The 11,596-nt window shown below is 31.9% G+C and overlaps 3 protein-coding genes and 1 non-coding gene across 8 annotated transcripts; 3 read left to right on the top strand and 1 right to left on the bottom strand.

The window, feature by feature from the left end:
- The first annotated feature begins 34 nt into the window (after positions 1-34).
- TRNAA-AGC (transfer RNA alanine (anticodon AGC)) lies at positions 35-107 on the top strand. Its single transcript has one exon. It is a non-coding gene; the product is annotated as a tRNA-Ala (tRNA).
- A 109-nt stretch (positions 108-216) lies between these two features.
- LOC101245045 (uncharacterized) lies at positions 217-1,658 on the bottom strand. Its single transcript, XM_004236139.5, has 2 exons — positions 1,428-1,658; positions 217-827 (listed from the first exon to the last, which is right to left on the bottom strand). Exons 1-2 carry the CDS (start codon positions 1,554-1,556, stop codon positions 384-386), a joined length of 573 nt encoding a protein of 190 aa, XP_004236187.1. The 5' UTR covers positions 1,557-1,658; the 3' UTR covers positions 217-383.
- A 96-nt stretch (positions 1,659-1,754) lies between these two features.
- Positions 1,755-4,656, top strand: LOC101251766 (probable polygalacturonase At1g80170). The gene is made up of 9 exons (XM_026030067.2): positions 1,755-2,061; positions 2,163-2,300; positions 3,132-3,287; positions 3,374-3,391; positions 3,462-3,669; positions 3,750-3,831; positions 3,911-4,019; positions 4,127-4,240; positions 4,327-4,656. The coding sequence occupies exons 1-9, from the start codon at positions 1,924-1,926 to the stop codon at positions 4,546-4,548; spliced, it is 1,185 nt and encodes a 394-aa protein (XP_025885852.1). The 5' UTR covers positions 1,755-1,923; the 3' UTR covers positions 4,549-4,656.
- A 3,579-nt stretch (positions 4,657-8,235) lies between these two features.
- LOC101245344 (hypersensitive-induced reaction 1 protein) lies at positions 8,236-11,385 on the top strand. 5 transcript variants are annotated; one of them, XM_004236141.5, is made up of 6 exons: positions 8,236-8,536; positions 9,575-9,766; positions 9,918-10,038; positions 10,147-10,238; positions 10,327-10,423; positions 10,801-11,385. In XM_004236141.5, exons 2-6 carry the CDS (start codon positions 9,578-9,580, stop codon positions 11,157-11,159), a joined length of 858 nt encoding a protein of 285 aa, XP_004236189.1. In that variant the 5' UTR covers positions 8,236-8,536; positions 9,575-9,577; the 3' UTR covers positions 11,160-11,385. The 5 variants fall into 5 exon arrangements, with proteins under 5 accessions (XP_004236189.1, XP_004236190.1, XP_010318964.1 ...); XM_004236142.5 differs by having other exon boundaries at positions 8,492-9,438; XM_010320662.4 differs by lacking the exon at positions 8,236-8,536 and adding an exon at positions 8,612-8,811.
- The last annotated feature ends 211 nt before the right edge of the window (positions 11,386-11,596 follow it).

Below are 11,596 nucleotides of genomic sequence, written 5' to 3'. Positions count from 1 at the left end.
ATAAATATAACTTTATTAGGCTTCGTAACAGCAAGGGGATGTAGCTCAGATGGTAGAGCGCTCGCTTAGCATGCGAGAGGTACGGGGATCGATACCCCGCATCTCCAATTGTTTTCTTTTGTTCATAAAAAATATAGCAGGCCAAAATCATTTCTTTGTAAATTGAGAAATTTACTACACAATCTTCAAAAATTAATTTGTCTATACTGCTTCACATACATAAAATGAATTCATGACCATAAAGATTAGGAATTGTTGAGTGTGTACAACAACAATAATTACACTAATAAATTGAGATTGACCATATAAATCTCACTGACAACTACAAAACTATCCCTTTATTACATATTTTTCAGGTGAGGTTGGATGAAACCGATGGTCAATCAATCAGCCTCCTGCAACCCATCCAAAACCACTGACCCAACAAACAACCCGACTGCAGTCAACCCGAGGGCTCCAGCCAAAACAGCCTGGGCCGCCACAAGACCCACGGTATCATCGGGGATGAAAACGATTGTTAAAATAGCTGCCACTAGAATTGGAAGAGCTGCCGATGCCAAAGCAGCAGGAGAGAAACTAGCTGACTTCTCCAGCAAACTGAGCAGCCCGAGTTCTTCGGCCTTTGAAAATAGCCCTAATTTTTCTATGGATGAGAGTGTAAATCCTAGTTCTTCGGCCTTTGATAGAAGGCCAGCTTTCTCCACAGTGCTCAAAACTTTTCGCTTCTCCAATTTTTTGAACACATCAACTTCCACTTGTTCGCTGCCCTCGTAGAATAGTCCCGCTCCAAACCATTGCTTTTTCCAATTGTCATCAAACTTGTTCACCTGCGTTAGTGATTCTTATTAGTAGTTTGTAATATTACATATTCTGTAACTCCGCTTGTAACACAACATCCCCAAATGTAATAGTCTGGATTGGTAAGATATGACTTGACCCCTAACTTACTTTATGAGATTAAATTGATTGTTTTCAATAAATCCATCGGGCTCAACTTATGGGAGCGTCAAATATGGTCCCAACTCCTCTAAAAAGAGAATTTATGTTGCTAGAGATCGATTTATTTTTTTGTTTTTTATGAGTGAAGATGGAATTCAACTCAAACTTTTCCATTAATCTCTACCTCAAGAATGTGTTGGAAAGTGTATAGCGGAAGATTACATAACATCGATTCAATTAAGAGCTCAAAAGAATTGACATCATTAACAAACTTCAAAAGTCAAATTCAGAGCAGAAGTTCTATTTCACCACAAATTCATGTTTAATTAGCTCTGGCCTCTCTGTTCTACTGTTCTTCCGATTTGCGGTTGCCAAACAGAAATATTCCGTGTGCTTAGTAATATCCAATAGATAAAAGAAATACATATTAAGAATATTTAGAATGGTGTAAATATGTAAAAATAGTGATATAGAATGATATTTGATACCTTCTTTTTAGGAGCCATGGCCAATATTCGCGGAGCGGTATTGGAGGGAATTAAGGGGCGGCGAAATCGGGGCTTGGAACTAAAGCCATGCTCCAAGTTACTCAGGTAAGAAGTTGTTGCAGCCGCCATTGAACAAGAGTTTCACCTTCTCTCGATTGTTGCTTCACATATTCCCTTTCTTCTCTGTACAAATCTATGGCTCCAAATTATTCCACCAATCAAAATCCACATTATCCTATCTGCAGGACCGAGATATCGCAAAATATTCAAATTCCAAATGTACCCTCAGTTTTCCTCATATTTCCCTCATGCTATTTTTTAAAAAAAAATCTTTTAGTTCAATTAACTCATGGACTTGGATTTTCAATTGCTTCCTAGTTTTTGTCGAATTAGAATTAAGCTAGACTAGTTTTAGTAGGATTAAAACACTTCATAATTCAGATAATTCCTAAAATTGTATTATAAAAACTCCTTTAACTTTCTGATTTTTCATAAGATGGTCATTATGAAGATGCTAATCTCAATCTTTGTTGCTTCGCTTCTGCCTTCACTGATTTATTCAGCTCCAGATTTTCCAGTCTTTAATGTTGTTGATTATGGTGCAGTTGGTGATGGCTTAACCGATGCAACCAATGTAATTTAGACATAAACAATCCATAATAATTACATAATGTTAGATATTACTAGGAGGTATTTATGGACTTTTTTTGTGTGTGTGTGTGTGTTGTTTTATAGGCTTTCATCAAAACATGGGAAGCAACATGTACATCATCGTTTTCTTCTCCGATAATGTACGTACCTTCTGAAAATACGTTCTTGCTTCATCCTATAAAATTGGAGGGCCCTTGCGTATCAGCAGGCCTCACTGTTGAGGTACTTCGTTAACTGCCTGTTGTAATTCATCAGTGTATAAATAAGTTGTTTGTACGTATGAAAAGATTATATTAATTAAAACTTCAGTAGTTAGGTACTATTATTGTTGATTAGTGAATTATAAAATTAAGTGTATTTGAAAGTTTGTGAATAAAAAGGAGCATACAATATCAATATATTGTGGTGTCTTAAAATAATTTGTTATCCTACTTATGAACTATGATTTTACTCATTTGATAAAATTCTACATAAAAATTAGTGGGGAAATCATAGTTTTACAACTTTTTAGTTTTCATATTTATGAGAATAAATAAAACTTAACAAAACTTCAACTTTATATTAATTTGGTTATTGTATGTCTAAATCAGTGTGTAATTTCATATTTCGTATTCTCTAAAAAAACATAATTTGAGATTTCAAGTAATGATTTCATTTTTTTTTCTTTTAAAATTTACAAACTTAATCTATAATTTTATATATTTTGTATAAACAAAAAAAAAATCATCATTCTAAGTTTTGAAATAAATAATACTATTGCTTGACCTGAAGAGATGTGAAAAGAAAAAGTGATGTTTAAGAATAACTAGTCATAATAGTGGGTTTTATAAAATTATGTATATTTGTAAATGATTATGTGATTTATATGTTATCATATTTGATTGAATTATGGTTTGTTCATTTGGTAACTCTAGATTGTATTAGAATTGAGAAAAATGTATATAGTCTCACAACTTGTGACGAAAACTTCAACTCAGATCTTATATCAAAAATTCATGTCGTATGCTCAAACGGCCTACGTACCTCCTACCTTTTAATCAACTAATTTTGCAGATAAACGGAAATATAACTGCACCTAGAGAACCTTCGAGATGGAGGTGTTACGACAAACGTTGTGATAAGTGGATCCATTTTAAACATGCCAACGGCCTTACGGTACGTGGGAATGGAACAATTAATGGTCGTGGATACAATTGGTGGAATGTAAATGTAAGTCAATTCAGTAAATTTTTGTTTTTAATATTACCTTGTTTTTGTTTTACAATTCTAACATTTTTTATCACCTCTATTTCCAGGACCGCCTGAGGCCAACTGTAAGTTTGTTATGCTCAGTTAAACATGATTAACATAAATTTGACATTTAATAACAGGATTCTTTTGTAGGCTTTTGAAATTTCACATTCAGAAAACATCAGTCTAACGGGACTGAGATTTATCGATAGCCCTCGCATGCATGTTCATTTTGAGAAATCGAAATCTGCCAGAGTCACAAACATAACCATTGATGCACCAGGAGAGAGTCCTAATACTGACGGTATTCATGTTTCAGGCAGCAGCGATGTTATCATTGATCACTGTCAAATTGGAACTGGTAATTTTGGACATACATATTATATATTCATTCACAGTAATTTTGATTTTTTGTAAAGATCGCGTAAAATGAAAATGCAGGAGATGATTGTATCTCAATTGTTGATGGATGTTCCCATCTGAATATCAGCAACATAATATGCGGACCAGGACATGGTATAAGGTTAGTTTTTATCTATCTCCTCTTGAATTTAATTTTTGTATAAGGTTAGTAATTGAACGTAAACTGAATCTGAATGCAGTATTGGAAGTCTAGGCAAGCATGGATCTAATGACAATGTTGAAGACATTTTTGTTAGTGATGTCCTGTTCATAAGTTCTACAAATGGTGCTCGAATTAAGACATGGCAGGTAAAGTAGCGTGTTACTGTATGTAAATTGAGCTATAAAAAAAAATCGAGCATAGCTATTTTCAAGGTATGTTATTTGATATAATTTTTTCGTTTTTATTTGATCAGGGAGGCAAAGGTCATGCTAGTAACATAATTTTCGAGAGAATAAGGACGCAAGATTCGTATAACCCTATTATTATCGATCAATTCTATTGTGATGGGGAATATTGTACAGAACATGTAAGTAACTTTTATTTAAAATGTTCTGGTTCTGAGTTATGAAATATAATAGACTTGTAACGCGTTTAGTTTAATGGTTGTTGCAGGATTCAGCAGTAAAGGTTAGTAATGTTACTTTTAGACATGTACAAGGAACATCCCAAGGGGAATTTGCTGTGAAGCTGGATTGCAGCGCGTCAGTTCCCTGTACGGGTATAGTATTGGAGGACATAGATATCCGTTCAGGTTATGAAAATCAGGCTAGAGTATATACGAGTAATGTACAAGGAATTGTTATGGGTCTAACCATTCCTCAAACTCACTTTTGAGAATCAGGACACATAAATTGGTGCTTCAAATTTTTCCACTACAATTGATTTAAGTGTAAACTCATCATGTAGCGTTTGGCTTTAATGTTAATGTAGTATTTTATTTTATTTTTGTTTTGAATGATTCACATCTCTCTATCTTATTAAAAAAGATTTACTATAATCTTTTGTTATATTATCAACTTATATGCGACTAATTTCTCCAAATAGTAATCATGTTTGAGAAATTGTGTTGAAATTACACTTTTATTTTGTTTAGGATTACAATATCATTCAACTATTCTTGTTTTCCTCAAAATTAATAAAAATAATATTTCTAAGCAATTTCTCAAACATGGATGACTTTTAAGGTACAAGGGAAAAGGATCTGAAAAATACTCTAATTTTGACTGAAATTGTTATTACTATATCAAATTTTAGAGAAAAGGATCTGAAAAATACTCTAATTTTGACTGAAATTGTTATTACTATGTCAAATTTTATAGAAAAAAATTTTTACCCATAAAACTATAAACAAATTACTATTTATAATTATACAATATTTTTTTACGTAAATACATATATACCTTTAATATCTTCCATTTTATAATATGCCAACTCACCATATCAACCTTTCTTAATGGATAGTAAAATGGTCAAGTCAACTAGGATAATAAAATGATCTTATTAAACACAATCATGATTCATACCAGATAATTTCCAATAGAATAATCTCTTAGTCATAATTAATTTGACATAAAGCACCAGGTTGGATCCTTTGACCATTTTTATATATATATATTTTCCTGTTTGACAAAACTAACATGCTTTGGGGATTTACCTGTACATAGTATCTTTCAATTTCGTCTAAAGACTTTGTTAATATTCGATTTGCGATGCAATTTGGAAGAAATTTAACATTGTTGTCATCACATCCTAAGCTTGTGGTCTCCATTTGGCAGGTACCAGTCCATAGAATAACTCAAAAATATATCAATCGTATATATAATATATTTCTATGTTAATGCGTATATTTATGACTGATAAAAATTATTTTTATAAAAATATTAATCTGTTTATTTTAAGTTTACGATTACTCTTTAATTTCACCTATCAGTAATTATATTATCATCGACATCAAGATTTGACTTTTAAGGCTCTTAACATGTTGCATTTTAAAACAATAACTTCTTATTTAATATTTGCTACAACTTTAGTGATTTTCTTTACTCATATTATTAGAAATACAAGGCTCATATGGCATGTCCAACACATGCCTAGTTCACTAGTTGGGTCTTTGATCATGCACAAATCACGAAAATCGCTATCGAGAAGAAATAACCAATTATAAATGATAGCTTGGCCTCGAAGATTAATAAAATAATATACGTACTTAGATTAGTAATTATTTTTTTGAAAGACAGTTTGATTAATTTCAGAATGAGATTAAATTACATTAATTTGATATTTTTAATAAAAAATTTATATATCAAAAAATTATAGAAAAAAAACTATAAATTGCATTTTTTTTTGTATATTAATACATGAAGAAAAATACATCATAAAATGTTAGACAAATTTTTATAATCTAACTTAAAAAAAAATTATGACAATTAAAAATGAACGGAAGTAATACTCTCTATTTAGTTATCATAGCACACTTTTTAAGAATAATAAATGAGATGATTTATTTTCCTTTTATATTTTTGTTATTATAAGTCTATAACTCATTTAATAAAAATGATAAAAATAAAATATAAAAAGCAGATTGCTTTTTGAATTTTCTAAATTGAACCATTGAAATAAATATATTTTTTTAAAAATATAACTCATATACAATAGGATCTAAGTTTTATGTAAGTTGCAATTGCGTGGATATTATGGTGACAGCCGCAAAGAATTTCATAGCCATAATATAATTGGCAAAACAATTAATATGTAGACTCTGTTTACACTTTAAATTTTTTTTTTCCATTTTATAGAAAAATATTTTAAAGGTATAGTAAGATGCACGATGCATCGTGGAAATTTTTGAAGTCTTCGTGTTCATCTAAAGTCAATACCATTTTATGCATCAATCAAATTCCTATTAATATGTAGACCTGTAGAATAGCAAGTTTGATGACCACTTTTATTATTTTTTTGCATAATTGTAGCATAAAAAATGTCTTTATCCATTGCTAAGACGTGCTACACATTTTTTCATCCAATTAAAGAAAGAAATAATGGAGAAAAGGAAATTCACTTTATTACTTTACTAATATTAAAAGAAATATCTATCTAATAACAATGGAGACTATTTTTTAATGTCATTTCGATTATGCTGGTAGCATAGAATATTTTCTTATGCCTAATTAAACTCAAAACCAAGTAGTTAAGTGTAAGAAAGATGCAAAATATTCATTCGGATTTCAAAAATTTCAACAGCTAATGATAATTTTCACGGCCTCAATCAGGAGCGGCTCCCCTCGAAAAAATAATACCGTGTATATAAAATAATATTTCTATAAATATATATATTTTGAAATCTCTTTGATAATAAAGAGAAGTTAAGCACAGTAACAAGTTGTGTTAGAAATTATATTGTGTGTCACTTTGGGGTTCAAATCCAGTCAGAGTGTTTTTTTTTTTTTAATTTTCAGTTTTGTTTTTCATTTTTCTGAGTGTTTTTTTGAGAAAATTGTATATAATAGCAAACTAATAACCTAAAATAAATGGAATAGCTAGGGTTTGATTTAATTGTGCTCCATAGCAAACGTTAGCTAAAATTTGCCAGCGTCTCTCTCCTAGAAATCTCGCTCGCCACTCTCCATTCTTGCTCGCCTCTCTCGCTTTATACACAGAAGTGTATAATTCTATTTCTGTTTTGTATAAAGCGAGAGAAAATTGTATATACACATGCAAAAATATATATCTTCGTGTTATACACTTAATTATACAATTTACAAACATTTTATTTCAAATATTGCAGAGAAAAAGGTCAACGAATTATACAATTGCAGTGAAATACAATTTTCTCTAGCTTTATACAACAGAAGTGTATGTATTGTGAATCTGTTTTTGTATAAAGCGAGAGAAAAACATATATCTTCTTGCTATACACTTAATATTGCAGCGAAATAGGCAGTGAATTATACAATTGTGCATTATACAATTGCAGTGAAATAGGATAGCGAATTATACAATTGCAGCGAAATAGGCCAGCAAATTATACACTTGTATATGTATAGCGAATTATACAGTTTTATATTTGCTATGGAGCGCAATTATGCAAAGTTTGTTATAGCATACAAATATGAATTTTTTGTTTGCTATACGTGAAAGTTCATGTTTTTCATTTCTTAGTGTTTATTTAGTGTTTTTTATATTTTTATTTATTAAACCCTTGGAAGAAAATTCTGGGCATGCCAGTGGCTTTAATAGAATTATTACTATCTCCATTTTGAAAAAAAAAAATTAATTTAATTTGGGATGAAGTTTCAAGAAAATAATTTTTTTTTTAAATATATCAAAATATTATTTTATTTTTTGATGCGAAACATACTACGTGAAAAAGTGAAATTAAAATTTTATCAAAAGAGAAAAAAATTACTATTTAAAACAGACCAAAAAAATACATCAGAAAATTACTATTTAAAAATAGACTAAAAAAAAAATACATCATTGTATACCTCCATTATTTATTTTTTCTTTTAAAAATTTACCATCATTAATATAAATAATAAATCAATCCTAAACACGTCCTCCAATGGATATACTTCAGAGGAATAAAATTAATGTTGGCTTAATGCTTTGGAGTGAAATAAATATATTTAGTTATCTAAAAGAAAACCTTTTTTATTCTTCACGGACAAAGAAATAACTGAATTTCCACGCATTTTCTGGCCCAGTTGGGATCTTCTTTCGCATATATATATATATATATATATAATATATGTACAGGCTATAACCTCAAAGCTGAGTTGTGAATTCTTATTATTCTGCCGTTCTTGATTTTGTTTCATAATTCGTAAGTCTCTTCTCCCCTTTTACCCCACTCGATCCCTCTGCGTGAATATTTAAAATAAATACAATCTTTTTATTTGTATGCGTAGTTCATGATTTTCTTGATTTTGGTGTTATTTTTAATTCTTTTTCTGTTGTTTCCCCTTTTCTTTTTCTCTGTCGTTTTTTGTGTCATTTTGTGAGAAAAACTGTATAAAGAAAGTGGTATTTAACTTCTCTACTGTTGTGGGTTTTTTGAGTTTCTTGGTTTGAAAGCGACTGTTCTTGGGTTTTGATGAGGTTAAATTTTCTTAACCTTTTTTTTGAGAATTAACGGGGAAAATGAAACGTTAATGTCGATTAGTGGGATGTGGCTTTAAGTTCTGCTGGCATATCAGTGATAAAGTTAAGTTTTTTGGTATTTTGGTTTGGGTTTATCAAGAGATTATAAGGTTCTTGTTTGTGAACTTCTTGAAAGAAACCTTCTATGATAACATACCCCGAATATTTACTCTCACTAGTGGGGTCTGGGAGGGTGGGTGTATGCAGACTTTAGCTTAACGCTATCTTGAGGGTAGATAGGTTGTACCATATACTGGATATCCTCACAATTGGGGTCTGGGAGGGTGAGTGTATTTAGGCCTTACCTTAACTCTACCTGCGCTGATAGAGAGGTTGTTTTTGATAGAGCCTTGTACCCGGAGAAAAAAGGGCCCTTCTTTCCTAAAAGTTGTCTTGTTTAATGACATGTTATCTTAGGGAAAGAATAAACAGGGATGAAACCCTATAAATTGCTCCTTTCTAATTCTGATCTTGGTATTCAAGTGGAATCTGTAAACTGGTGTATCTTTTGTCTAATTTTGTGTTTGACAAATTTCTGGGAGGTTAAACTTTTCTACTGGAATCTGAAACTTCCCTTAATTGCTGGTTAGTTAGTGTTATAAAGATGAGTATACTTGATCCAATTGATTTTGATGTTATTTGAGCTGGTTTAGTGGGTCAATATGTTGATATCTTCTTGATTAAACACTTTTAATATCTGTTTTTTATGCTGTGTTTCCAGAATATGGGCAATTTGTTCTGTTGTGTTCAAGTTGATCAATCCACTGTTGCAATTAAGGAGCAGTTTGGCAAGTATCAGGATGTGCTTGAGCCAGGGTGCCACTGTGTGCCTTGGTTCCTCGGAAGCCAGTTGGCTGGTCATCTCTCCCTCAGGGTGCAACAACTAGATGTGCGCTGTGAAACCAAGACGAAGGTCTACTTTTTTAACTCCTCTCTCTGAATTAGTTTGGCTTGAAATATATGAGGTAGCATCATACACTATTTAATTATAGCATAAACTTAGTAGGTGTAAGTTTGTCCAAAGTTATGAGTTATGCTAATACGTTCATTGCTATGATATTCAGGATAACGTATTTGTCAATGTTGTCGCATCAATTCAGTATCGTGCCATTGCCGACAAAGCAAATGAAGCTTTCTACAAGCTAAGTAACACTAAGGGTCAGATTCAGGCATATGTTTTTGATGGTCAGTAACGAAATTTTCGCTTTATTCCCTGCACTAATGATTGCTCATTTGATACAATTTTTAATAAGATATGACAGATTTTGACTTGTCTGTTCTTTATTTCGTCAGTCATAAGAGCTAGTGTTCCTAAACTCATTCTTGATGATGTGTTTGAGCAAAAAAATGAAATTGCCAAGGCTGTTGAGGAGGAACTTGAGAAAGTAAGTGGATTCTTGATGATTTTTCATTGGAAACATTGATCTTATTCATTAATTTGATCCATAAGAATGGGTTCTTGCTCTTTTACAGGCTATGTCAGCTTATGGATATGAAATTGTTCAGACACTCATCGTTGATATAGTACCAGATGAGCATGTGAAGAGAGCTATGAATGAAATCAATGCTGGTATAAACAATTTTTTTTTACTCTGATTCAGCCTTGCCTTACATTCTTACTGTTTTAGTAGAAACGGAGTATAAAATCCAGTTGAAGGATTTTCCATTTACCCATTATAATGATCTTTCGTGGATAAAGATATTTAAACATGAATGCAAAACGTAGCAGTTTTAGGAATTGTAATTACATCGGTTGCTACCAAGCACCTTGAAGAGTAGTCTGTTTATTTTTTCTTCTACTTAATATTTTGGTGTGTAGAGTAGACAAACACTCAAAGGCTTGATGGGTGGAAATATGAGAATTTTTGGTTGCCAAATTGAAAATTTTGATACTCTTGTTGGGGCTTCCTTAGTATTTTCATGTCCTAACTATTTTCAACTTTACAGCTGCTCGGCTGAGGGTGGCTGCTAATGAGAAGGCAGAGGCCGAGAAGATCTTGCAAATTAAGAGGGCTGAAGGAGAGGCCGAGTCTAAGTATCTCTCAGGATTAGGTATTGCACGACAACGTCAAGCAATTGTGGATGGTCTGAGAGACAGTGTGCTAGGATTTTCAGTCAATGTGCCTGGAACTACGGCAAAGGATGTTATGGACATGGTCCTCGTAACCCAGTACTTTGACACCATGAAAGAAATTGGCGCTTCCAGCAAATCATCCGCTGTCTTCATCCCCCATGGACCTGGTGCTGTAAAAGAGGTGGCACAGCAGATTCGTGATGGACTTCTTCAGGCTACTGTTGGGCATTAAATCTTTGTTGCTCATGAATGTTGATGGATTTCATATCAAAGCAAGTTTTTGTCAAGTTAGTCTTTTCTTTCTTAAAAACATGGAAATATGTGGTGAAGGGATTTTGTTAGAGATTGTGAATCCTATGACTATCTATGTTTATAACCAGTTTGGTAAGGTTTTGAATGTTTAAAGTATTGTGTAAAAAGTATTTTCAGGTTCTATAAGATTGTTCTACAGCATTGTACATCTTTGCCTATTCAACCTAAAGCTTCGTGCATATATTCCTTATTGATTTGTTTTGCTGATTGGAAATGTTAATTCAATGTTAGTTGCTAGTCCCTCAAAATTCAGCAAATTTTGTTTCTGATGCTGTTTCAAACGTTTGATTAGTTTTTGAATATCTCTCAGAAAGAGTACAGATCATTGCATGGTGTCTGCATTTGTTTTAGTGTATT

The sequence above is a fragment of the Solanum lycopersicum genome, chromosome 3 (genome assembly GCF_036512215.1).
Source record: "Solanum lycopersicum chromosome 3, SLM_r2.1".
NCBI classification, from domain to species: Eukaryota; Viridiplantae; Streptophyta; class Magnoliopsida; order Solanales; family Solanaceae; genus Solanum; species Solanum lycopersicum.
Note: the sequence above shows the minus strand (reverse complement) of the source record. Positions and strands in the feature narration are given on the sequence as shown.

What these genes read in the sequence shown, in the direction of transcription:
- LOC101245045 (XM_004236139.5), bottom strand. Translation starts at nt 1,556, where the DNA reads ATGGCGGCTGCAACAACTTCTTACCTGAGTAACTTGGAGCATGGCTTT. An exon ending in CCATGGCTCCTAAAAAGAAG is followed by an intron (nt 828 to 1,427) that starts GTATCAAATATC and finishes TCACTAACGCAG; the next exon opens with GTGAACAAGTTTGATGACAA.
- LOC101251766 (XM_026030067.2), top strand. Translation starts at nt 1,924, where the DNA reads ATGGTCATTATGAAGATGCTAATCTCAATCTTTGTTGCTTCGCTTCTG. An exon ending in GCTTAACCGATGCAACCAAT is followed by an intron (nt 2,062 to 2,162) that starts GTAATTTAGACA and finishes GTTGTTTTATAG; the next exon opens with GCTTTCATCAAAACATGGGA. An exon ending in TCACTGTCAAATTGGAACTG is followed by an intron (nt 3,670 to 3,749) that starts GTAATTTTGGAC and finishes ATGAAAATGCAG; the next exon opens with GAGATGATTGTATCTCAATT.
- LOC101245344 (XM_004236141.5), top strand. Translation starts at nt 9,578, where the DNA reads ATGGGCAATTTGTTCTGTTGTGTTCAAGTTGATCAATCCACTGTTGCA. An exon ending in GCTGTGAAACCAAGACGAAG is followed by an intron (nt 9,767 to 9,917) that starts GTCTACTTTTTT and finishes TATGATATTCAG; the next exon opens with GATAACGTATTTGTCAATGT. An exon ending in TATGAATGAAATCAATGCTG is followed by an intron (nt 10,424 to 10,800) that starts GTATAAACAATT and finishes TCAACTTTACAG; the next exon opens with CTGCTCGGCTGAGGGTGGCT.